At 52.1% G+C, this 24,560-nt stretch overlaps 3 protein-coding genes across 7 annotated transcripts; all 3 read left to right on the top strand.

The window, feature by feature from the left end:
- The first annotated feature begins 897 nt into the window (after window positions 1-897).
- Window positions 898-8,475, top strand: Lrrc8e (leucine rich repeat containing 8 VRAC subunit E). Its single transcript, XM_085844233.1, has 3 exons — window positions 898-1,121; window positions 1,322-1,464; window positions 4,904-8,475. Exons 2-3 carry the CDS (start codon window positions 1,327-1,329, stop codon window positions 7,151-7,153), a joined length of 2,388 nt encoding a protein of 795 aa, XP_085700359.1. The 5' UTR covers window positions 898-1,121; window positions 1,322-1,326; the 3' UTR covers window positions 7,154-8,475.
- Window positions 8,476-9,769: 1,294 nt separating this feature from the next.
- Map2k7 (mitogen-activated protein kinase kinase 7) lies at window positions 9,770-18,895 on the top strand. Of its 2 annotated transcripts, XM_021169319.2 has the most exons (12): window positions 9,770-10,039; window positions 11,676-11,723; window positions 14,315-14,456; window positions 14,564-14,630; window positions 14,754-14,867; window positions 14,962-15,081; window positions 15,240-15,347; window positions 15,438-15,617; window positions 15,706-15,786; window positions 15,872-16,014; window positions 16,547-16,592; window positions 16,698-18,895. In XM_021169319.2, the coding sequence occupies exons 1-12, from the start codon at window positions 9,916-9,918 to the stop codon at window positions 16,830-16,832; spliced, it is 1,308 nt and encodes a 435-aa protein (XP_021024978.1). In that variant the 5' UTR covers window positions 9,770-9,915; the 3' UTR covers window positions 16,833-18,895. The 2 variants fall into 2 exon arrangements, with proteins under 2 accessions (XP_021024978.1, XP_021024979.1); XM_021169320.2 differs by lacking the exon at window positions 11,676-11,723 and having other exon boundaries at window positions 9,771-10,039.
- A 189-nt stretch (window positions 18,896-19,084) lies between these two features.
- Window positions 19,085-22,847, top strand: Tgfbr3l (transforming growth factor beta receptor 3 like). 4 transcript variants are annotated; one of them, XM_029480726.2, is made up of 7 exons: window positions 19,085-19,352; window positions 20,248-20,384; window positions 20,469-20,789; window positions 21,309-21,423; window positions 21,509-21,667; window positions 21,892-21,964; window positions 22,716-22,847. In XM_029480726.2, exons 1-7 carry the CDS (start codon window positions 19,130-19,132, stop codon window positions 22,732-22,734), a joined length of 1,047 nt encoding a protein of 348 aa, XP_029336586.1. In that variant the 5' UTR covers window positions 19,085-19,129; the 3' UTR covers window positions 22,735-22,847. The 4 variants fall into 4 exon arrangements, with proteins under 4 accessions (XP_029336586.1, XP_029336585.1, XP_029336587.1 ...); XM_029480725.2 differs by having other exon boundaries at window positions 22,645-22,847; XM_029480727.2 differs by lacking the exons at window positions 21,892-21,964; window positions 22,716-22,847 and having other exon boundaries at window positions 20,703-20,789; window positions 21,509-21,883.
- The last annotated feature ends 1,713 nt before the right edge of the window (window positions 22,848-24,560 follow it).

The following is a 24,560-nucleotide window of genomic DNA, read 5'->3' as shown; positions in this document are numbered from 1 at the left end:
TCAGTATGCCTAGTTAAGTGGTGCTAGAGACTGGATTCAGAGAATTGTACATGCCAGAAAAGAGCCCTACCAATTGAGCCTGAGACTTTAGACAAGAGAGTGTTTGGTGAGCATATGTAAAGGACCTTGTTCTCTGCTCGTCTCCTTACATGTACCTGGTTCAGGATGAACTTGGGACCTCAGTCTCATATTTTCTATATAGGAAGACGTAATGCCTGCTCCCTTTTCTACAGAACCTCCTACTGTATGTGGTTCTTCTCTGTCTTCCATATCCACACCTTGGTGTGTGTGTGTGCACACGTGTGTGCACACACACACACACAAACACACACACACAAAGCTTGGATGCTGACAGGGTGGGCTGTCCAAGAGACCTTCACTCTTTCCTTTCTCTCTGCCCTAAGCAAGTAGCTGACTTCCTGGGAGAGTGATGTCTTAGCTCACATTCTACACCCCCATGTGACTTGGGTCTGGCCTTTGTGATAATGATACCTTAGTTGAAAAGGAAACCAGAGATAGACAGAGTGGGCTGGCAGCCCTGTGCCAGGCTCCAGTCATAGGTGTCACCCTGAGAGTTTTCCAGTTTAGGGATTCTCATGCTTCCAGACATGCCAAAACTCTTCCCGGGGGGGTGGGGGGGGTTGGGGGAGCAGATTTCTTATTTCCACTTCAGATTCTAGGCTCTAGTCCCTATCTGAACAGTCAGGTGTCTTGGCACATGCCTCCAGGGCTCAGTAGCCTTCAGCCTGGCCACTCCCTAACCCCTGAGGCCCTTAACTAGAGCACAGCCACGCTCCAGCTTGCTTTTCCCTAGCCGGCTTTTCCGGTTAGAGACTGGAGGTGGTGCCCAGAGCACCCCTGTAGGGGTGCACACCCCGGAAGTCTTGAGCCTGGGGATACCCTGGTGACAGGGTGGAGGTGAGAGCCCAGCTAGAATAAAGGAGTACCAGAACGAATGTCACAGGCTTCCTCCTTCAGAGGTGGGCAGCCAAAGGAGGAGACTGGAGGACAGCTGCCCTGTAGTTTTTTTACTCTCAAGTTCTCAAGTTCTGAAGAGGGCAGGCAGTGAAAGATAAATCTGCGCTTTGGAGGAGGGGAAACGCTGTGAGACTGGGAAAGAGGTGAGTTCCAAAGGAAGCAACAAGACCCCCGCTAAGAGGGGAAGGGAACATACAACGATGCATAGATTCTAGAAAGTTCTGGCCAGGCTGAGAGTGCGTTGGCTTCTGAGCTATGTCTGGCCTCTCGGGGGTTTCCACCAGGCACACCCTTGCTCTCACTGTGTGGTTTCTCAACCCCTCTTGTCTTCTGACTCCCATAGGCAGGATGATCCCAGTGGCGGAGTTCAAGCAGTTCACGGAGCAGCAGCCTGCATTCAAGGTGCTCAAACCCTGGTGGGATGTTCTGGCTGAGTACCTCACCGTGGCTATGCTCATGATTGGGGTATTCGGGTGCACCCTCCAGGTGAGGAACAAAACAAACCCGGGCAGGGCCACACACATTGGCAGTTCCTATGACTAGACTTTTAGGACGCACCTTCTTGACAATGAGTGGGATGTGGCAAGGCGGGGCCATGTTATGGCAATAAACTCTCTAGGTGAAAGAGCAGACAGGGGAGGGGGTACACAGGATCTGGCTCTCATTGTGGCCATATTCCTGACTATGCTTATGACTGGGGTCTTGAGCTGCTCTTTCCAGGTGAGGGGTGAGGCTGGGGATGTGAAGGTGTGGCACATCTTGGCAACTCTCCTCATGAGTGTCTTTTTAAAAACACACATTTTTTTTTCTTTTATGTGTATGAGTGTTGACCTGCATGTATGTATGTGTACTGCATGTATGCTTGGTACCTGTGGAGGTCAGAACGAAAAGTTAGCTTTCCTGAAACTATGGATGCTTGTAAACCACCATGTGGGTGTTCGGAACCAAACCTGGGTCCTCTGCAAAAGCAACAAGTATTCTTAACCACTCTCTAGCCCCTTCAGTCATGAAGGAACTGGGCCTCACCATGGCTGGGTTCCAGGTGAAGGGCAGGACCATAACATGTCTTAACATGACAATGCTCATGACTGGGGTAGGGGGATCTTCAACTGTGCTATGCATATGGGTAAGACCCCTCCATGATGATGAGACAGGGAAGTGTGTTCAGCTGGGCTCTGTAGGTAAAAGAGCAGATCTCTAAAGGACTAGGCCTTTTGCTTGAAGTCCTGAAGCTTCCCAAGTCTCCTAAGAAGAGGGAGAAAGAACCTGGGCATGGTGGTGAGTACTCTGTAGGCAGAGGCCTGAGGATCACAAATTTGAAGCCTAGGCATCTTAGCAAGACCTTCTCTCAAAGTTAAAATTAAGGCCAGGTGTGGCAGTGCACACCTGCGTTCCCAGGATATAGAGAAAATGAATCAGGATCATGGGTTCCACGTCAATTGGGCTATACAGTGAGGCCATCTCTAAAATAAAATAACATAGGAAAGAAGAAAAAGTATCAGCATTAGAGTACTTGCCCAGCTTACATGAGGTCCCAGGTTCAATAAAAGTCATCATCAATAAAATAAGAGAAACAGACAAGAGGAAGGCAGTGCCAAAGCCTCCACACAGACCAAGTCTAATCCTCTACCTTCCTCTCCTCCATCCCCACAAGCAGTGGTCAAAGTTTAAAATAATATTAGAATGTTTCCATACACATTTACTTTTTTCTTTTTTTGTGGCTTCCAGTGTTAAACAGGGTTCTACTGCAGAGCCAAACTGCTAGCCCCTCACTGGGGGATTCTAGGCAGGGGCTCTACCACTGAGCCACACCCTAGCCCCTCACTGGGGGATTCTAGGCAGGGGCTCTACCACTGAGCCACACCCTAGCCCCTCACTGGGGGATTCTAGGCAGGGGCTCTACCACTGAACCACACCCTAGCCCCTCACTGGGGGGTTCTAAGCAGGGGCTCTACCACTGAGCTAAATCCTGTCCACTCCCTCCCTTTGACTAGTGTCTACTGAAGTTGTCTAGGCTGAACTTATACCTACTTTGTAGCCCAGGCAGAGGCTGATTCTCCTGCCTCAGGCTCCTAAGTAACTAGGATTATAGGCTAGCATCACCAGGCTAAACTTTTTTCTTATAGATAGAATTTTGTTATAGATATAACTTAATTTTTTTTTTAAATTTGTGCCGCACCCAGATATAGCTGTCTCTTGTGAGACAATGCCGGGGCCTAGCAAACACAGAAGTGGATGCTCACAGTCAGCTATTGGATGGATCACAGGGCCCCCAATGGAGGAGCTAGAGAAAGTACCCAAGGAGCTAAAGGGAACTGCAACCCCATAGGTGGATCATTATTATGAACTAACCAGTACCCCAGAGCTCTTGTCTCTAGCTGCATTTGTATCAAAAGATGGCCTAGTAGGCCATCACTGGAAAGAGAGGCCCATTGGACTTGCCAACTTTATATGCACCAGTACAGGGGAATGCCAGGGCCAAGGGGTGGGGGTGGGTGGGTGGGGGACTGGGGGGGGGAGTGTATTGGGGACTTTTTGGATAGCATTGGAAATGTAATTGAGGAAATTACCTAATTAAAAAAAAAATTGTGCCGGGTGTGGTGGCGCAAGCCTTTAATCCCAGCACTCGGGAGGCAGAGGCAGGCGGATTTCTGAGTTCGAGGCCAGCCTGGTCTACAGAGTGAGTTCCAGGATAGCCAGAGCTACACAGAGAAACCCTGTCCTAGAAGTAACTTTCAAGGCCAAACTAGTGTCAAACTTAAGAGATTTACCTAACTCTGCTTCCTGAATGCTGCAATTAAAGGTGCATGCTACCATGTCCGACTTCAGACCTTTTTCTTAAATAGAAAGATGAACTTTTCTAAATTATTGGAAAAAACAGGTGAACTCCAGATCCTCTGGCATCCACTTCCCAGTGTGGCGTCACATATGTGCACCAGACACCCAGTTTATGCAGTGCTGGGGATGGGACTCAGGGATTCCCGCATGCGAGGCAAGCACTCTATCAACTGAGCTACATTTCCACCCTCAATGTCCCCTTTCTGGAAGGATACAGTTCTGACTCATCACCCTACTTCCAAATGAGGTCCTAGAACTAGGGTTTGAGGCTTAGTTTGCTTTTTGAGAAACTATAATTCAACACACACACAAAGATACTTTTTTTTTCTTTTTTGAGACAGAGTCTCTTATATACCAGGCTGGCTTTGAACTCATTATGAGTCAATGAATGACCTTAAACTCATCATTCCCCTGCTTCCATCTTTGATTTGCCACGAAGCCCAGTTTATGCATTGGTAAGAATTAGAACTGGTGGGGAGTGGAGAAATGGCTCAGTGGTTAAGAGCACTGACTACTCTTCCAGAGGTCCTGAGTTCAATTCCCAGTAACCACAAGGTGGCTCACAACCTCCTGTAATGAGATCTGATGCGCTCTTCTGGAGTGTGTCTGAAGACAGAACAGTGTACTCATATACATAAAATAAATAAGCCTTTAAGGAAAATTAAAAAAAAAGAATCAGAACTGGTGCATGCTAGGCAGGCACTCTATCAGCCTGGCTGCATTCATATGCCTGTGAATGTACCAGTATGAATGAAACACCCCAGAATTTCTTCCTTTTTTGTCATCTGCTTTTTGAGACAGGGTTTCTCTGTGTAGCCCTGGCTGTCCTAGAACTCACTCTGTAGACCAAGCTGGAAACCCACCTGGCCCTGCCTCCCAAGTGCTGGGACTAAAGGTATGTGCCACCACACCTGCTCACCTCCCCTAGAACTTCTTTTCAGATTAAGATTGATGCTATAGTTTAACAGCTCTTCCACATTCAAACAGCTTACAACTGTCTAGGATCAGGGTCTTTCACCTCATCCTGCTTCTCTCCCGTACAGTTCCCTAGTTCCCTCACTGTCTTTCACTCTCTCCCTATCCCCAGGTGACACAGGACAAGATCATCTGCTTGCCTAGCCACGAATCTCGTGAGAACATATCGGAGGCTCCATGCCAGCAGCTTTTACCTCAAGGGATCTCTGAGCAGATGGGGGGTCTCCGAGAGCTCAGTGGCCTCAAAAACAACCTAGACCTCCAGCAGTATAGCTTTATCAACCAGCTCTGCTATGAGACTGCCCTCCACTGGTATGCCAAATACTTCCCCTACTTGGTGGTTATCCATACTCTCATCTTTATGGTCTGTACCAGCTTTTGGTTCAAATTCCCTGGTACCAGCTCCAAAATAGAACACTTCATCTCCATCCTGGGCAAGTGCTTTGATTCTCCATGGACCACTCGGGCCTTGTCCGAGGTGTCTGGAGAAAATCACAAGGGCCCAGCTTCTGGACGGGCCACGGTGACCACGGTAACCACCACAGGGGCAGGGTCGGGGAAGGTGGGTGAAGGTGAGAAGGAGAAAGTGCTCATTGAGCCCGAAAAGGTGGTGTCTGAGCCTCCAGTTGTTACTCTGCTGGATAAGAAGGAGGGTGAGCAAGCGAAGGCCCTATTCGAGAAGGTCAAAAAGTTCCGAGTGCACGTGGAAGAGGGTGACATCCTCTATTCCATGTACATCCGGCAGACAGTGCTCAAAGTGTGTAAGTTTTTTGCCATCCTGGTTTACAACCTGGTCTATGTGGAGAAGATCAGCTTTCTGGTGGCCTGTAGGGTGGAGACATCAGAGATCACGGGGTATGCCAGTTTCTGCTGCAACCACACCAAGGCCCACCTCTTTTCTAAGCTGGCCTTCTGCTATATATCCTTTGTGTGTGTCTATGGCATCACCTGCCTGTATACACTCTACTGGCTCTTCCATAGGCCCCTAAAAGAGTACTCCTTCCGCTCTGTGCGTGAGGAGACAGGTATGAACGATATCCCGGATGTTAAGAATGACTTTGCCTTCATGCTCCACCTCATTGACCAGTACGACTCCCTCTATTCCAAACGCTTTGCAGTCTTCCTCTCTGAAGTCAGTGAGAGCCGCCTTAAGCAACTCAACCTCAACCATGAGTGGACACCTGAGAAGCTGAGGCAGAAGCTGCAGCGTAACATGCGTGGCCGGCTGGAACTGAGCCTCTGCATGCTCCCTGGACTACCTGACACCGTCTTTGAGCTCAGCGAGGTGGAGGCGCTCAGGCTGGAGGCCATCTGTGACATCTCGTTTCCCCCTGGGCTCTCCCAGCTCGTGAACCTTCAGGAGCTCAGCTTGCTTCACTCGCCAGCCAGGCTGCCCTTCTCCTCACAGATCTTCCTGCGAGATCGCCTGAAGGTGATCTATGTTAAATTCGAGGAGCTCCGAGAGGTACCCCTCTGGGTGTTTGGGCTTCGAGGCTTAGAAGAACTGCACCTGGAAGGACTCTTTCCCCCAGAAATGGCTCGGGGTGCCACCCTGGAGAGCCTCCGGGAGCTTAAACAGCTCAAGGTACTGTCTCTACGTAGCAATGCAGGAAAGGTGCCAGCCAGTGTGACTGATGTGGCTGGGCACCTTCAGCGACTCAGCTTGCACAATGATGGGGCTCGTTTGCTTGCCCTAAACAGCCTCAAGAAGCTGGCAGTGTTACGGGAGCTGGAGCTGGTGGCCTGTGGGCTGGAACGTATCCCCCATGCAGTCTTCAGCCTGGGGGCCCTGCAGGAACTTGACCTTAAAGACAACCACCTTCGGTCTATCGAGGAGATCCTCAGCTTCCAGCACTGTCGGAAGCTGGTCACTCTCAGGCTGTGGCACAACCAGATTGCCTATGTGCCTGAGCATGTGAGAAAGCTCCGGGGCCTGGAGCAGCTCTACCTCAGTCACAACAAGCTGGAGACCCTGCCCACCCAGCTTGGCCAGTGCTTTGGCCTCCGCCTGCTGGATTTATCCCACAACGGGCTTCGTTCCCTGCCGCCTGAGTTGGGCCTTCTCCAGAGCCTCCAGCATCTAGCCCTCTCCTACAATGCACTCGAGAGCCTGCCCGATGAGTTGTTCTTCTGTCACAAGCTGCGGACGTTACTCTTGGGCTACAACCACCTAACTCAGCTCTCACCTGACGTGGCTGCCCTCCAGGCCCTCAGCCGTCTGGAGCTCAAGGGTAACAGGTTGGAGACACTGCCAGAAGAACTTGGTGACTGCAAGGGGCTGAAGAAGTCGGGGCTGCTGGTGGAGGACACCCTTTATGAGGGACTGCCTGCAGAGGTGCGGGAGAAGATGGAGGAGGAATGAAGCCTGGTGGGGGAAGGGGCAGGCTGACACAGAGGCCTTTACATGTTTCTGCCCCAACATTGTATTCCAAGGGAGACAGGTCCAACAGGAGTGGAAGGAAGGCAGGACATGTCGGTTTTGTGCAGCTCAGACAAGATCCTGGGACTGGTTTTTCTGGAGGAGAAACAGGAGGTGGTAGATTTGAGGTGTAACCCCTTAGGGAAGGATTAACCAGTCTTAGGTTCTTCAACCAAAACCACACCTGTGTCTTTGGCTGGCTGGCTTTTCCTTCCTCTGAACATTCTGGCTTAATTAGTTTCCTATTTGGGAGTGGGATTTCCAACCTTTCCCAACAAGGATCAGCATATACTTAGGGTTCTCTCCTAAGGAGAGGATACAGGGTCCAGTTCCAAAGTTCCATATCCCAACTTTCATGCCAAGTCCTGATTTTATAAGCACTTTGTGACAGGGATGGGTACTTAGAACAATGGCTCTCACATTTAGCTATGTAATAAATTCAGCTGAGAGGCCCGGAAGAAAACAAAACCCTTACATGCTTCCCACCCCACCCCTGAAATTATACTGACTCAGAATTTGAATGGGTAGCCGGGCGTGGTGGCACATGCCTTTAATTCCAGCACTCAGGAGGCAGAGGCAGGCAGATTTCTGAGTTTGAGGCCAGCCTGGTCTACAGATTGAGTTCCAGGACAGCCAGGGCTACACAGAGAAACCCTGTCTCGAAAAATCAAAATAAATAAATAAATAAATAAAAATTTGGGTGGGGCCAGGAATCTGCTACTGAGTAAGAATGCCAGGTAACTCTGATTCAGGTGGTCCTGAGACCACATAATGGAAACATCGACATAAAGACTGGGCTGGCACTGAAGCTCAGTTGTGAGAGTGCTTGCTTGACATGCAGGAAGCCCTGGGTCCCGTCCTCAGCATTTCATAATCTAGGAGTATGGAACCTATGAAATGCAGAGATGCCTGTATAGTACTCTGGAGGCGGAGGGAGGAGGATGGAAAGGTTGGAGGTAGCCTGGGAGCAGAGCATAGCTCATCTCAAAACAACGAAGAATGGAATACTGAAATGTCAGATTATGGAGCCCCTTTTCTAGAGCCTTAGAGAGTCCCATCAAGTTAAGCACTGTTTCCTCAGGAAAATGCTCATGGAACATAAAGAACAAACTGTAAGCCAAGTCTCCTGTCCCACATTCCCACTAGAGCCTGAGTCCAATGCTGGCGGAGGCTACCTTTTTCCCCAGTTCATTCAGGCATTTTCTTTTGAATGTTTCCTGTGCAAGGGAGCATATAACACTGGGTGCTTAATAAACGAGAACTGTAATTTCCACCTCCTTGTACAGTATGATTGTCTAAGCTTCCTATAACTGGGGCCAAATGATGACACCCGTCTATCAAATCAGGCTGTCTGTCCTGGGAGGAAGGATATCCAAGTTACTTCAACGAGGTGAAGTAGAATCAAGAGAAATTGGGTAGAGTTTTCTGCCTAGTTTTTTTTTTCCTAAAGAATCTACCTCACCCCACCCTCTAAAACAGTTGGATGGTGGTGATGCATATCTTCAGTCCCAACACTCCAGAGGCCAGAGGCAGGTGGGAGTTCCAGGCCAGCCGGGTCTACAGAGTTACAGGGCAGCTAGAACTACACAGAGCAACCTTGTTGCGAAAACAAAACAAATCCAATTTTCCTCTCCTCTTTTATCCTTTTAACTCTAAGCTTCTCTCTGCTCCACCCATAGGTCATTACCAAAGGCGTTCTAAGAAGCCTTTAAAGGCCAAGGCCCATCCCAAAGTGTTCACTGTTGCTTCCAGAATTGTGGGCATCCTGACCTCCTGGGTTTGGTCTCTTGCTGAATGTCCCTGCACAAGGCAAACCTACGACCCGAATTTACACACAAACTTTATCCTAGCACTCTTGGAAGGACTTAAACAATGCAGGGTGGGGATGGGGCTAGCAGGGCAGAGGCATCTAACCCTAGGGACTGTCTTCAGATAACATTGGTTTCAAGTCCGGATTCTCCGGGCAAAAGGATGGGGATGGGGATGGGGCAGAAAGTCTGGCCTTAACCTTGATTCTGACACCAAGCTCAGGAATCACGGACTCTGGATTCCCTCTCCACTTGTCGGGCCTTGATCTACTCTCACTGTGCTGGGACTGGCTGAAATGGAAAGGGATTACCACGGGCACCTAATTACGGTGAGGAGGCGGCTCCATGCTAACAGCGAGAGTTCAGGCCGCAATTAAGCATAACAGGTCCTCATGAAAGACCGTCCTAGATGAGGAAGGTTGTTCCATGAGGGCGCGGGCACCAGAGCGCCCCAGAGATGCACACGAAGTGAATAATCTGGGAACAGCCGTAAGCATAAGCAGTAAAGGCGCGAGCCTGGCCGGTCTCCCGCTTTTGCACGCAGGCGTGCGGTTGACCGGACTTCGCTTTCTCTCTTTTTTTCTTTTTTTTTTCTTTTTAAGTGATTTCTAACAGCGCCTAGCGCCTGAAACTTCACGCATGCGCACTGCGGAAGGCAGCGGTAGGCCATGACAATGCATGAAGCCCGCCTCGGGCTCTAGGTGGCATCAGCGTCTTACTGGGACCCAGTGCGCACGCGCGGCGTTATGCACGCGAGGCAGGGCGGGCACGCGCTGGGGTGGTCTAGGCAGGACGGCGGCTCGGCGGGGTCATCCGAGCGCAGGCGCAGTGCGGTGTTTGTCTACCCCGGACTGACGGGTGGCCTGGCGGTGAGCGGCGGCAGCGGCGGCGGGGAAGATGGCGGCGTCCTCCCTGGAGCAGAAGCTGTCCCGCCTGGAAGCCAAGCTGAAGCAGGAGAACCGTGAGGCCCGCAGGAGGATCGACCTCAACTTGGATATCAGCCCACAGCGGCCCAGGCCCAGTAAGCACGGCCGCGTGGGGGAGGGGCGGGCGGGCGGGGCGCGCACTGGGAGGCCCCGCCCACCGGGCAGATCCTGCCCCCGCTTCCGGGGCGCTAGCTCTCCTCCCCTCCACTCTCTGTGCTGTCGGCTTGCAGGGAGAGGGTCACGGTGACCTGGAAGTCGGGTGGGCAGTCTCCAGGGCGACTCTCTCCGCACACGTACCGCGGTCCCGAAGTTCACACCGTTGGTACCTGAGAGCTTAGTCCCTCACCCTGTGGTCGGCTTCTGGAGCCTTGTCACCTGCACCTCGCAGGCTTTCAGACCCGAAGCTACGCCGCTGTGACTACAGCCAAGTCTTTCAACTCTGCAAACAGTTATCTCTCTTCTGATTCAGTGGTTCCACACCTGCCGTTTCAGTGACTGTCAAGAGGTCCCCTCCCCTATCAGACAGTCCACACACGTGCATGTCCATCTGCCCATGTAGGTCACTAAGTCCTCATCTACATCCGTTTTGATTGGAGGCTTCTTCCATTTGACTTCTTTGGTCATATCAGATGGCTCCTTCTAAGCTTGGAAGGACCTTGTCACTGGACCCAGCTCACTGCCTCCTACATACAGGGGCACCTCATATCTCTATGACCAGCTACTTTTCACTATTGCTGTCTAGCCCTCAGGAAATACATAGCCATCTCTCAGCCTGGCAGCCTTTGTCTACAGGGCTCAAGTGATTGCTAGTACTACAGACACCTGTAACCAGTCTAGTCCTATCGAGTAGACACACGCCTCCTTTCTGACCCTACTGTCTTTGGGCCTGCCTCCCTGACATACGGTCCTGTACAAAAGTGCTTCCTCTTCCTTTCTAGGCACACATCCAGCTTGTCCACCATGACCACAGTTAGCATCCTTGTTGTATCCCAGATAGAAAGAATCTGGCTTTTTTTCTCCCCTCTCACCAACCCTTCCTCTGTCCCTCTTGATTCAGCAGAATGTCTTCTTTATATCCGCTGTGATGTAATCTTTGGAGTATATGTACTATAGTTGTCTGTGGGGTCACTATGGTAAAAGGGGAAAGGCAGCCTCCTGTAGGTGAAAATTCTGTTTACCTGGCCACCTGGCCTGACTGACCTTCACAGCTTGATCATCTTCCTGAAGAGGCATTCAGGATTCCCTCCCTCCCTCCATCCTCTACCCCTTCTGGCCCAAGTCTTCCACGTTTCCTTCCTGGGAGTTTCTTCCAGGAACTGGAGGTACCCAGAGATTAGGGTGCATTTCACTGAGTCTGCCTGGGACCAGAGGTTGGGCCCCTGCTGGATTTCAGGGCCATCCCTCCAGCCCCTGTGGATGAGACAGGGTTGGGAATAGGGTTCTAGGTGCCCTAAGAACTGCCTGTCCCTAGAGCAGAGTAAGACCTGGTAAGGCTACTGGCTGGCAGACCCCAAGGAGCCCCCTGCAGGTGTCTATCTCTGTCAGCTCCACACCTTCCTCCCATCATCCCATCTCTGTTGGTTTCTTCCCATCTCTGCAGTTTGGTGCCTTGTGCCTCCCCTTCCTTTTCATTATGATTTGATTTCTTTTCTGTTGGACAAATCGGTTGTTTCTGTTGTGATTTATTGTGGTGTTTTTTTTTTTTTCTCTTTTCTTCCTTTCCCCATCCAGTTATTGTGATCACTCTAAGCCCTGCTCCTGCCCCGTCCCAGCGAGCAGGTACCAGCCTTTTTATCATTGCTGCTTGCATATCTGCACATTGACCTAACCGCTGCCCCAGCTGCAGAATGCCATCCCTACCCTATGCTGTGTGTGGGTGTATTTGTGTGTGTATATAACTTAGGGAGAGAGAGAAGGAAAGAGAGTTCTGTGTCTTCATTTTCACTCTCCCTTAACTACAGAAATGTGAGCCTGGCTATACTTTGTCTGTGTCCATCAGTCTTCTCATTTCTTTTCTGGCTCAATCTGGAATCCTAGAAGATGAAATGAGCTCCCTTAAGGAGCAGGAGTCTGCTAGGTGGGCACACAATGGTGTGTGTGTGTGTGTGTGTGTGTGTGTGTGTGTGTGTAAATAAAGTAGGTAGAGATAGGTGTGCTGCTCTTATTTAATCTGTCTCACCTATGAAGTGAATGAGTGTCATTATTTGTGTACTGTGTCTCCTTTCAGAACCAGGAACATAGCAGGAAGTAAAACAGATCAAGCTCCTATCCTGTGGGGCTGAGGATGCAGGATGGATGGGGTCCATTAGTGGACACGAAGCACATGTCTGATCCAGCAGAATAGTCTTGTAGGGTCTCTGCAGAGGGGTCTCTCAGGGAAAGCCTATGGAGGATACAGGGTTTGAACAAAAGTATCCCAAGAGGTTAAGGGAAACAAGACCCCCCCCCTCCACCTCTTCCCCCAACCTGAGGACTCCATGCTAGGTAGCTCAGCTGTGCTAGTTCCTAGGTGTGTGATGTCCTGTGTGTGTAAGAGAGTACCTGTGTTGATAGAAATGCGAAGAGCTCACTATTGGTGCTAGTGTGTCCCAGCTTGTGTGTACACATGGATGTGTGTATGTGTGCTCTGTGTGTACATGTTTGTCTTTTTGCACATGAGTGTATGTATGTTGGGCTGGTAGCTTGCACACATACGGGTCCCATAAGTGGGTACATGTCTCCATGGTCTGTCTTGCTTTCTCTCATTCATTCATTCATTCATTCATTCATTCTCACTTTGTTTTCCCTCACTGACTTATACTTAATCTACTCTCTAGGCCTGTTGTGTGGCTCTAAAACCCTCTAACTTCTGTTCTCAGGGCTTTTGTGTGTCTGTCTGTCTCTCTCTCTCTCCCCCTTTTCCATCAAATCCATGCTTCAGAGAGTGAGGCCAGCAGCCTTTTCCCTGGATCTGGAGCAACCTAAGAGGGCTTGATGGTCTGTGTGGGTCAGGGGACTGGCAGGGAGTACAGAGGTTAGAGGTGTGGTCACTCCAGAGAGCTAAGTTGCCACACAAAGAAGGATCACACATGTACTCATGGACGTGAGCTCTGGACAGTTCCTAGCGAGTCTGGATACAGTTGGGCCCCAACTACCAGAACTAGAAAAGACCTGGATATCAACAGTAAAAGCCCATTTGTCTCTGACCATTAATTGCTGGGCCCGTTACTAAAAGCCATTAGAGGGACTGTGGGAAGAGGTGGTAGTAAAGATAAGGGTGGAGAGGTGTGTTAGAAAGTGGCAGGCTCCAGGCCTTCTGCGAAGCGATGCTTGAAGGGTGCTTGTTGCTGTCCTGAGCTGAGCTAGCCTCCAGGGCCTTGGGGCCCTTGAAGTATGAGAGTTTCATGGAGAGCAGATGCTTCCATGCTACAAGGGGGCTCACGGCCCCTGCCTCTAGGCCAGAGAAACCCCCTAGCTCTTCAAGGAATGTCCTCCTCATGTCTTATATCCTCTCTGGCTGTCTCTGCAGCACCTCCTCTGGGCAGCTGGGTCTCAAGTCTTGGCTCCTCCTGTCTGTCTTTCTCCTGTCATCCCTCACCCTAACACTGCCCGCCCGTCCTGGGGTGCCTGCTGCCTGCCTGCTATCTGCCTGTAGCATGCCCGAGCTGTCCGCATGCAGGCCATTGGGAAGTACCAAGCTCCCCTCCCTGGCCCAGCGTTTTCCCCCTGGCCAGCCCAGCTAGCCCCTGGAAGAGCTTTGCCAATTAGATCACCATCGATCTCTCTTCACAAGAACTCAAGCTTACCTTGGGGTTCTGTTCCCGATCCCTTGACCCCAGCTCTGCAGGCCTGGCTGGGAGATGCACAGATGAGACAGCTGGACAGAAGGTGGCCCTCCCTGGCCTAGGAGTGTAATCTAGGGCAAGACAGCCTGAAACCAGAGTTCCATAGCTCTTGGCTCTTGTCATCCACAGTGTAGTGTTGGTGGCCAGGCCAGGTTCTTGATGGGCATTCTGTCCTCACATATTCCCTATGTGAGCACTGAGGCCCTGGGCCTGCTTCCTGGCACTGGGGAGGGAACAGAGAGCTGTGCCAGGGAAGCTCCCTGGCAGACCCCTCACTTCTCTGCACTATGTGCTTGAGGATAAGCCCTCAGCCTGTGGGACTACCCCTCTCCCACCAGGCCACCCCATCTCCTTTCAGGTCAGAGGGGCAGGAGGAAGTACTCTGAAGATGCCCCAGGGGGTGGGGAAGAAGGCCCTAGCCAGCAGAGCAGGGGACTGTTCCAGCTTGGCCGAAGGGATACCAGGAAGGAGAAGATGAGAACACCGAGTCCTTGGTGGCCAGCTAGATGCTAACTCCTTTCATGCCCCTGGTTTTTAATTCCCCAGCCCTGCAACTCCCACTGGCCAACGATGGGGGCAGCCGCTCACCATCCTCAGAGAGCTCCCCACAGCACCCTACACCCCCCACCCGGCCCCGCCACATGCTGGGGCTCCCATCAACCTTGTTCACACCGCGCAGTATGGAGAGGTAAGCTGCTGGAGCAGGGCCAGCATTGGGCCCTCCTGCTGGTCCGAGGGAGGCGAGGGATGTTTGTGGGGGCCCTCCTTACCATCTTCCATTTTCTGTCCCATCAGCATCGAGATTGATCAGAAGCTGCAGGAGATCATGAAGCAGACAGGGTACCTGACTATCGGGGGCCAGGTACTACCTCCCCATAGCTCGGCACCCTGGGGGCTGTGTCAGGCAGGACCCAGGCAACCTGGAGGTGGTGGGTGACAGAGCAGAGGCCCTGAGGACCCTCCAGCTGTCTTGCTCTTCTCCCAGCGTTATCAGGCAGAGATCAATGACTTGGAGAACCTGGGGGAGATGGGCAGTGGTACCTGTGGTCAGGTGTGGAAGATGCGGTTCCGGAAGACAGGCCACATCATTGCTGTTAAGGTAAGCCTTCCACACCCCAGTGCCAGGATGCACCTTGTGACCTTGCAGCCTGCTCAATACTTGAAGCTCGCCCCTTGGCTGTCCCTCCTTGCAGCAAATGCGGCGCTCGGGGAACAAGGAAGAGAATAAGCGCATCTTGATGGACCTGGATGTAGTACTCAAGAGCCACGACTGCCCTTACATTGTTCAGTGCTTTGGCACCTTCATCACCAACGTGAGCACCCTGCCTGAGAGACCAAGCCCCATCTGGGAAAGTCTCAGGTCACCCTCTGCCCCTATAAGGTCCTACATGTCTCCAAGTACCATAGTGTGGCTAGGGTGGGGAAGAAAGCATGGCTGCTCCAAGCCCCGGGTACCACCCTCTTTCTACAGACAGACGTCTTTATTGCCATGGAGCTCATGGGCACATGTGCAGAGAAGCTGAAGAAACGAATGCAGGGCCCCATTCCAGAGCGAATCCTGGGCAAGATGACTGTGGCGGTGAGCTGCTAAATCTGGGCTTGTATGGCTAGGTGGGTGTCCCTGGGTTCTGTCTTCCATGACAGGTGCCCAAATGTGTGTGTCCTACAGATTGTGAAAGCACTATACTATCTGAAGGAGAAGCATGGCGTCATCCATCGCGATGTCAAACCCTCCAACATCCTGCTAGATGAGCGGGGCCAGATCAAGCTCTGTGACTTTGGCATCAGCGGCCGCCTTGTTGACTCCAAAGCCAAAACACGGAGTGCTGGCTGTGCTGCCTATATGGCTGTGAGTGGGGCCCTGCTGGGTCTGACCAGGGGACTGGGTGGGCTGGCCCTACCTTCAGGGTATATCCTCCTTCTCTCCCACCCGGCAGCCGGAGCGCATCGACCCTCCAGATCCCACCAAGCCTGACTATGACATCCGAGCTGATGTGTGGAGCCTGGGCATCTCACTGGTTAGTTGGGGCTGCTGTTCCAGGGCTTGGTGGGAAGGCAGGGATCTCTTACCTGCTGTTCCAGCAATGCCTGTCACCCTCCCAGGTGGAGCTGGCAACAGGACAGTTCCCCTATAAGAACTGCAAGACAGACTTTGAGGTCCTCACCAAAGTCCTACAGGAAGAGCCCCCACTCCTGCCTGGTCACATGGGCTTCTCAGGGGACTTCCAGTCATTTGTCAAAGACTGGTGAGCACTCCCATGCTTCCTGTCTTGGCTCCTACCTTTCTACTCTGGGATGTTCTGGAATGTCAGGTGTCCTCATGCTACTGGGGAGGGTGGAGGCTGGGAAAAGGGGACGGGATGAGATGGGCACAGCTGCAGGTACACCCATGGCTTGTGGCTGTAGACAGGAGTTAAAGCTGGAGCTCTGGGAGTCACTTTTTGGGTTTGTTTGGACCTGGCCTATGGGGAACCACTGGCCCTGTGGGTGTCTGGCATGGCTTTGCAATGGAGGTTGTGTAGGAAAATCACACTTGAGTCTTAATTTTCTCTGATGTGACCCTCACATTGTGCGTGGTTCCAGCTCCCCAGTGGGTCTTTACCTAATACTATATTGAGCCAGGAGAGTTTGTGGATCCCCAGCCTGGTGGAGCCTGGCTGTGAGCAGCTGCTTCTGGCTCACTGGAGAGGGAGGGCCTGAGCATAGATGCACATCCAGGCACAGTCGGGCTTCATTTCCCTGACTCTCATTTCTCTTTTCTCCCTGCTCTTCGTCCAGCCTTACTAAAGATCACAGGAAGAGACCAAAGTATAATAAGCTACTTGTGAGTACTATCCCCCAACCCTCACCACGTGTGAAGTCCTCCTGGTCTCAGTTGCAAGACCAGGAGGACTGACTCCTCATCCTAAGCCAACTCTTGGGCCTACAGGAACACAGCTTCATCAAGCACTATGAGATACTCGAGGTAGATGTCGCGTCCTGGTTTAAGGACGTCATGGCGAAGACCGAGTCCCCAAGGACTAGTGGAGTCCTGAGTCAGCACCATCTGCCCTTCTTCAGGTAGCCTCATGGCAGCGGCCAGCCCCACAGGGGCCCTGGGCCATGGCCACCGGCCCCCCCCCACCTGGCCAACCCAGCTGCCCATCAGGGGACCTGGGACCTGGACGACTGCCAAGGACTGAGGACAGAAAGTAGGGGGTTCCCATCCAGCTCTGACTCCCTGCCTACCAGCTGTGGACAAAAGGGCATGCTGGTTCCTAATCCCTCCCACTCTGGGGTCAGCCAGCTGTGTGAGCCCCATCCCACCCCGACAGACACTGTGAACGGAAGACAGCAGGCCATGAGCAGACTCGCTATTTATTCAATCATAACCTCTGGGCTGGGGTAACCCCCAGGGGCAGAGAGAAAGCCCCTTGTCCCCATCCCCCCAAACTCCCAGTGTCTGTCCCCTCCACCTTCTCTCGCACACATGCTTGCTCTACGTCTTTCCTTCTGTCCCCTCCCTCTCTACCACTGTCCCTTTCTGGTTTCCCTGTCTCCCTCCTAGCCTCTGCCTCTCTCCCAGCCTCTGAAGCCTGGGCCCTGCCACTCTACCCTCAGTGGAAGGAAGCCCAAGGTTCACCTAGGCTTCCTTAAGTCTTTGTCCCAGGATGGCTTTGTGGGCATTGTGACTGCAGCCAAATGGTTGCTGTCTCTGTGTCTGTCTGTCTCTCTTTGATCTCAGGGGGTCCTTTTGGAGTTTATTGTATTTTATTGTACTTGGTGGGGGTATGTTTGTGGGGGGGGGGTGTTCTCATGGGGTCAGTACCTTCAGAAACTTTTACCAAAGTAATGTTTAGCTGCTTGTGGTGGCCCCCTCTCCTCCATTGCCTCAGGCATTGGGGGTTGGACTGCTTGCTGCTCCTTGTCATTTCTGGCCTAGGAGAGGCCAGGCTCCATGGGGGACCCTCACATGGGACTGGGATCTGCTGACAGTTTGGGGTTGAGTAGAAGAGCTCAGGTGGCACAGAGGGAGACCAGGGGGCCTCAGCCACACAGATGGCCTTCAGGGAAGGTGTATGAGGGATGCAGTAGAGAGTAGCAGGTAGCAGGGAGGGAACTGTTGGGAATCAGTGACAGGGAATCCTGCCAAGGGGCAGGAGGAGTCCCGAGAAGTCAGGGATAAGAGTGAAGGGAGTAGATGTGGAGGTCCGAGCATGTGAATCAGGGACGAGACGGACAGGCTTGAATGCAGGGGAGGCCAGGGTATTGGTATGTGAAGTGACTTACTCCCAACATGCCCCTGAGCATGATTTAGCTCACCTAGAGGTGACCAGCTCCAACCCAACCTGTGGCCTGGACTGGGCCAGGTGTCTGTCCCATGGTCCTGCAGTTTCGAGGACAGAGTGGGGTATGTTTCCTTTTTGTTGGTGATGCATGCAGTTCAAGTGGACAAGAGAACAATATAACAAAACAAAAAAATTTACAACCACAAACCCCAGCACCAAAGTTGAGAAACCTTGCTGGAAGTAGCTGATGCAACCATACGTAGGCTTAGGTGACACTGTGGCTCTTAACAGTCCTGTTGACGCCTCTTCATCCTATTCTCACAATGCCGCATGCTTAAATCGTAATAGAAGTCATCTTCTATGTCCAGGCAGGGCACCCTCTCTCCTTATCTCCTGTGTTGGGGAGGCGGAATGAAGTAGGGGGAGAGTAGCAAGCCCGGCCCCACCCTTACCGTTCTGAGGCTGGCTGCAGCATGGCTAGCCTTTGTGTGTACTTAGGTCACATGGCTGGTCCCAGGGCCAGCACAGGCCCAAGAGTGGGCCTGATGGTTTTATTTTTATTTAACTTTATTTTCTTTGTGTTGTCTGTCTGTGTTGTCTTTGTCTACTGCCCTCTAATGTTAAGTGGGAGTCTGGAGGAGTCTCCCACTTCCCCACCTTCTCCCAAGTCCTTCCCTCTGTCACCAGCCATCCCTCAGGCCCAGGCAGAGTGGGTCTCGGGCAGGTAGGGACCTGGAGTGGCCTGGTCCCACCCTCCTCCTCAGGCCACCAGTGTTGCCCTCTTCCCTTTTTAAAACAAAATACCCTTGTTTGTAAATCCTTAGACGCTTGAGAATAAAACCCTTCCCTTTTCTTCCGAGTCTGGTGTCCTAAGCCTGGTAGAGTACAGAGATATGGGAAGGGCCTGGGAGGAGGGCTTTTAGTGTGGTTAAGGACAACATTCATTTCATGGGAAACTAGCCGGGCCAGGAGCTGGGTGGGAGGTGTTTGGAGCGACCAAAGGCATCAGGCAGCTTTGTGAGGGGCCCCCTTCTAGAAATTTCAGTAAATCAAGAAAGCCCTTATCCATGGCTGACCTTGAGCATGTGCTCAGATGTCAGCCCCTCCATCCTCCACCCCCGCTCCCTGCTTCCCAGGGTGGCAGCCTCACCAAGGCCAGGGCTACCTGCCCACACCTAGAGGGCTGGGTACAGCCCAGCCAGGTGCCTGCTGCCGGTCTGGAGCACTCGAACCTGAACAGGCCGCCATGGTGGGCACTGCGCTCCTGCTCCTGGCCCTGCTCCCTGGGACCTCCAGTAAGCACAGTACACCACGTGGTACGTAGAGGCTGCCACGGGGTGGGGGCATTGTGTCCCACTTGCCCATTGTCCCTTCTCAACTGCGTTTTGCACCTGGATGTGTGTGGTGGTGTGGGGGGGGGGGGGGGGGGAGAGGGGTGCCATCCCTTTTTCTTTTCCCAGACTAGCCCCTCTGCCAGTTTCCTTAAAGTTCTCAACCAAGAGGTGGTAAGGGCTGTGGATATAGGGCCAAGTGTGCAAATTATTCGTGATAAACCCCCAGCTAACTGCTGCTTGAAAGCAGTCATTTGCTTGTATAGGCTGTGTGTGTGTGTGTGTGTGTGTGTGTGTGTGTGTGTGTGTGTGTAAGTGCAAGCCTGGGTAAACACAAAAGAGACACCATCCACGCTTACCTCTTGGTGCTCTCTCTCCTCTGTTTGGGGACTTAGAGATCTGTTGAACAGAAATTCCCAGTCCTGTTGCCTGTCTGTACTGAGCCTCTGCCCTCTGGAGGGATATGGGTGGGCACCCTCCTGACTTCAACAGATGCCAGCACCTACCTCTCCTTAGTGGCTAGTAGCTCATACTGGATCTCTTAGACTCTAAGGCTTTAGCAACCTGGGCAAAGCAGAGAATCCTGACTTCATCTCTGCTGACCACCACCACAGGAGGGCATCAACTCCGTGTGCCCCCCACGTCCCCTTGCCTACTCTGCAAATGGCACAAAAGGTCAGAAAATGAAAGAGCACAGCTTTGTGCTGGCTTCAGCTTCTACTAGGCCCCGATGCCACTAAGCGGTACATTGTAGTAACTTGGAAAGAATTTGGCATGCGGCTGAGCATGGATATAGAGACCACCTGTAATGCATCCCTTTTCAAAGCGAGACAAGGGCTCCCTAGAGGGAATTGTGCCCTTGCTCTGTGCTCTGTTTCAGCACCTCTGTTACCTGGGGCGCCTGGCCCCTGGCTGCGCAGACCCCTTTTCAGTCTGGAGTTATCAGATGCAGAGGACGCGTTCCCTCGCCGCGCAGGGCCACTGGAGGTTCCGGCGGACAGCCATGTGTTTGTGCAGGTGCGGGCGCCTTAAACTACGAGGGTGGGTGGGAAGAGGGATAGATGGGGACTGGTCGACCTTGATGGCGCCTTGATCCTGCAGGCGGCCCTGGCCCGTCCTTCACCGAGATGGGGCCTAGCCCTTCACCGATGCTCAGTAACACCTTCTTCACGCCCGACCCTGGGGCCTGCCCTGGTGCTTCTACGTGGGGGCTGCCCTGCCGACGACTCTGTCAGCTTCTCACCACCTCCACGCCCGGATGCTGCTAGCGTCTCACGCTTCAGCTTCCGCCTGCGCCCGGTATTCAATGCCTCAGTACAGTTCTTGCACTGCCAGATCAGCCGTTGCCGCCGTCGCAGCAGTCACCACCGCCGAGCTGTCCGCCTGACACCAGTGCCTTTGACCCCACCAGCACCATTGCGGGTGCGCTAATAGAAACAGTAATCTCGGCACCTGCGGAATATTCTCTAGCTAGGCAAAGGCGTTTCTGGCAGCTGAGGGACTTTAGGAAGCAAAGTGCTTTATGGTCTGGGTCCCTCTCAAGATGGGTACTAGGTATAGAGATATCCCTCATGGGGCTCTGCAGAAGGATTCCCAGTAAGTAGACTAGAAATGTACAGCCTTGTGCTCTAAGATCCTTGGGTGGGATCTGGAGTCCTTTTAGGGCTGGAAGGCTGGATTCAAGAAAACACTGCGATCTATCTAAACTTGTGCACATTTGATTTGCAGGCCTCACTTGAGACCTAGAGGTTGACATATGGGGTGTTCTAGGGCTGAAACCATTTTTATGTTTATGTTTATGGTTACGCCCAGGAGTCCTGTTGTAACCTCCTAGCTCTAGTGGAAAGCTGGAAGCTTAAGCCCATCATAGCTCGGAGCCCTGGGAGACCAGACCCAGAATCACCAAGGCACTGAAGTCTGGTTTCTTCCCTTGCAACCCAGTGTCTGCCTCAGGATGAGGCATGTGCCGGCAGCAGCTTGAACCTTGGTACTGACAGCCCCCACCTGCACATGCTGACACAGCCCATCGTGGTCACAGTACCTCGTCCGCCCCCTAGTAAGCTCACAAGAGGCCCTGGAACCGGGATGGGAAGGACAGCTTCGTCCAAGGCCTAGTCTCAGCCTTGCACGTGTCCCCATAGGGCCATCCAAGAGTCTCCCAGGCAGGTCGGTACGCCCAGAGCCACCCGCTCCAGCCCCTGCAGCACTGGAGCCTGCACCGGTGGTGGCATTGGTGTTGGCGGCCTTCGTGCTGGGTGCTGCCTTGGCCGCTGGGCTTGGTCTTGTCTGCGCACACTCAGGTACTGACTTCTCCGCCAGAACCCCACACCTATTTCCACACGTTCAGACAGACAGTCTAGTAGTCTACCTGCCCCACCCCCAACCCCATGAGCCCATATCCCTGAACCTGCCTCCAGGATCTGGCCCTTAGGGCTGGTACACTTGTAGCAGCTCCCACTAGGGGGCGCGCTTAAACTGGTGCAGGGCACAGGCAACTCCTATTCTAGCTAGCTTCTTCTTTCAGCACCCCCACCCCCAGGCCAGCCTCCTAGAGCTTCGCTCAGCGGCCCCCAGCTCCAGAGACCCCCAGTAGGCAGGTAAGTACTGGGTGTGAAGGTCTGAAGCAAGAGCTATGAGAGGGGCGTGGTGGTAAGGATCGTTCTTAGAGTTTACTCATGGGACTCCAAGTACTTTGTACATTCATTTAATCTTCTTTTGAACAACATTCAGATAGATAGAAGAATAATACTTTTATGAGGCTAAGTAACTTGTCAAAGGTGGAGCTGCAAATGGAATTTGGGAGATGGGGTCCCGAGCAGTGAAGAAAGGGGTCTTTAAGACTTGAACAGAAGGGCCGGGCGTGGTGGCGCACGCCTTTAATCCCAGCACTTGGGAGGCAGAGGCAGGCGGATTTCTGAGTTCGAGGCCAGCCTGGTCTACAGAGTGAGTTCCAGGACAGCCAGGACTACACAGAGAAACCCTGTCTCGAAAAACCAAAAAAAAAAAAGAAAAAAAAAAAAAAAAAAAAAAAAAGACTTGAACAGAAGCCGGGCGTGGTGGCGCACGCCTTTAATCCCAGCACTAGGGAGGCAGAGGCAGGTGGATTTCTGAGTTCGAGGCTAGCCTGGTCTACAAAGTGAGTTCCAGGACAGCCAGGGCTATACAGAGAAACCCGTCTCGAAAAAACAAAACAAAACAAAACAAAACAAAAAAAAGACTTGAACAGATACGTAAGAGGGATTTATGCAATTTTAGTTTCACACACCCCAATACATAGATTGGTGAAGGAAGCCGCCAAAGCTTGTTGGGAGAATGTGATCTGAGCCTCTGTCACCCCCTCTCCCCCAGAGATGGCACCACCCAGTGAGGTCCTGAGACTCATCCAGCCGTGATTTACCCTTCAGAAGGCCTCCTGCATGTCTCCCCTCCCCCTCTCCCTGTCCTCACTTCCCTGTTCAAAATAAATTGGTGACCTGCTAACTTCTGGTGGAGTCCATGCGCTCCCAAACATGGGCGGGGGTGGGGTGCACGAGGGGAGGCTCCAGGCTGTGCCTTGGGTCCAGATGTGGGGAGATTTGTGGCTTGGAAAGACTTAGAATGGAGGGGTGGGACTCCAACCCCCACGAACACATATAGCCAGGGAGAGACATGAGTCATTTGCCTGAAACAGAAAAGCACACACAACCCAGCCAGTTTATGTTTAAATTGAGTCTTACTTTCCTCCCTCCTTCGTTCTCTCCCAAATTGGACCTTCTTTGTTCTTTACTTCCATGTCCCTCTTGAATCCAACCTCCTCAAACTCTCTCTCTCTCTCTTTTTTTTTTTTTTTTTTTTGGTTTTTCGAGACAGGGTTTCTCTGTGTAGCCCTGGCTGTCCTGGAACTCACTTTGTAGAACTCAGAAATCTGCCTGCCTCTGCCTCCCAAGTGCTGGGATTAAAGGCGTGTGCCACCACGCCCGGTTTAAACTCTCTCATCTTTGTGTTAAGTAAATGTAATGGCTATTCCTGGTCGTCAAGTTGACTATATCTGGAATGAACTACAATCTAGAATTGGAGGGCACACTTGTGATCCAGATCTTGAGGTTGGAAGATACAAGTTTCTGACCTGGATTTCAGCATGGAGATCTTAAGGCATAGTGGCCATGAAAAGCATAGGCCCATGCAAGGTAGTACACGACTTTAATCCCAGGCGAGGGGATCTCTGAGTTCAAGGTCATCTGGGGACAAAGCAGGTCCCAGATCCAGGCTTGGTGGTCCACACCTTTAATCTGGCCACACCTTCTGCTGGAGACCTACATATGGACATTGGAAGAAGGAAGACTCACTCTTCTTCGCCTGCTTGCACTTACTTGCCAGCACATCTGCTGGAACTACTTCTACTGAAGACCAGCTGAAACAACTAGCCTTGTGGGACTGAGTCACTTCTAGATTCTTGGACTTCCATTCACAGCTGCCCATTGTTGGGTTAGTCAGACTGCAGACTGTAAGTCATCACAATAAATTCCCTCAATAGAGAGAGACATTCTGCGACTCTAGAGAACCCTGACTAATACAGCACTAAAGGAGCTTCTGGGCTTAATCCACCAACGAGGAAACTGAGGCTTGGCAATACTAAATCCCCTCCGAGGTCTCTAGGGCTGTCTGCCCCCATAACCCAGGCTTGTTTTTCTTGCAAGCCGGGCTTTCACTGGAGCCCAGGCTAGCCTGGAAACTCAGCGGCCTTCCTGTCTCAGCCTCCCAAATGCTGGGAATAGTGGCAAGCTTGGGTTGATCTGTTTCGATTTATGCGTTTTGCCCTTATGTATGTGTATGTACACCATATGGGTGTACACTGCAGTTGGTTTTGAGCCACCATGTCTGTGTTAGAAATGAGCATTAAAAGTTGGTGAAGGAAGATTGGTTGGTGAAGAAGTGTGGAGGAGCGTGCCTTTAAACGGAGCATTCAGGAGGACGTCTGTGAGTTTGAGGCCAGCTTGGTGTACATATCGAGATCCAGGCCAGCCAGGATGACATAGAGCGACACTGCCACACAAATGGCAAGCCCACGTTTTTGAGGGCATCTGCCCACTTCTCTATGAAAAGCAAAGCACACAGTATGGGCTTCATGACGTAGTTCGGAAATATAGGGTCTAAAGTTTTTTTGCTGCAGCTCACGAGGAACATAAAACGCAGATAAAACTCTGGTCTCTCTGC

This window comes from Mus caroli, unplaced genomic scaffold, assembly GCF_978045245.1.
Source record: "Mus caroli unplaced genomic scaffold, Mus_caroli_1 scaffold_10, whole genome shotgun sequence".
NCBI classification, from domain to species: domain Eukaryota; kingdom Metazoa; phylum Chordata; class Mammalia; order Rodentia; family Muridae; genus Mus; species Mus caroli.
The sequence above is the reverse complement of the archived record's forward strand: the minus strand, read 5'-3'. Positions and strand labels throughout refer to the sequence as shown.

Bases quoted from the DNA above. Each gene is read 5' to 3' on its own strand.
- Lrrc8e (XM_085844233.1), top strand. From the start codon at position 1,327: ATGATCCCAGTGGCGGAGTTCAAGCAGTTCACGGAGCAGCAGCCTGCA. The intron at 1,465-4,903 runs GTGAGGAACAAA...CCCTATCCCCAG, and splicing joins TATTCGGGTGCACCCTCCAG to GTGACACAGGACAAGATCAT.
- Tgfbr3l (XM_029480724.2), top strand. From the start codon at position 19,130: ATGTCAGCCCCTCCATCCTCCACCCCCGCTCCCTGCTTCCCAGGGTGG. The intron at 19,353-20,247 runs GTACGTAGAGGC...GCTCTGTTTCAG, and splicing joins TAAGCACAGTACACCACGTG to CACCTCTGTTACCTGGGGCG. The intron at 20,790-21,308 runs GTGCGCTAATAG...CTTGCAACCCAG, and splicing joins CCCCACCAGCACCATTGCGG to TGTCTGCCTCAGGATGAGGC.
- Map2k7 (XM_021169319.2), top strand. From the start codon at position 9,916: ATGGCGGCGTCCTCCCTGGAGCAGAAGCTGTCCCGCCTGGAAGCCAAG. The intron at 14,631-14,753 runs GTACTACCTCCC...CTCTTCTCCCAG, and splicing joins ACCTGACTATCGGGGGCCAG to CGTTATCAGGCAGAGATCAA. The intron at 14,868-14,961 runs GTAAGCCTTCCA...CCCTCCTTGCAG, and splicing joins GCCACATCATTGCTGTTAAG to CAAATGCGGCGCTCGGGGAA.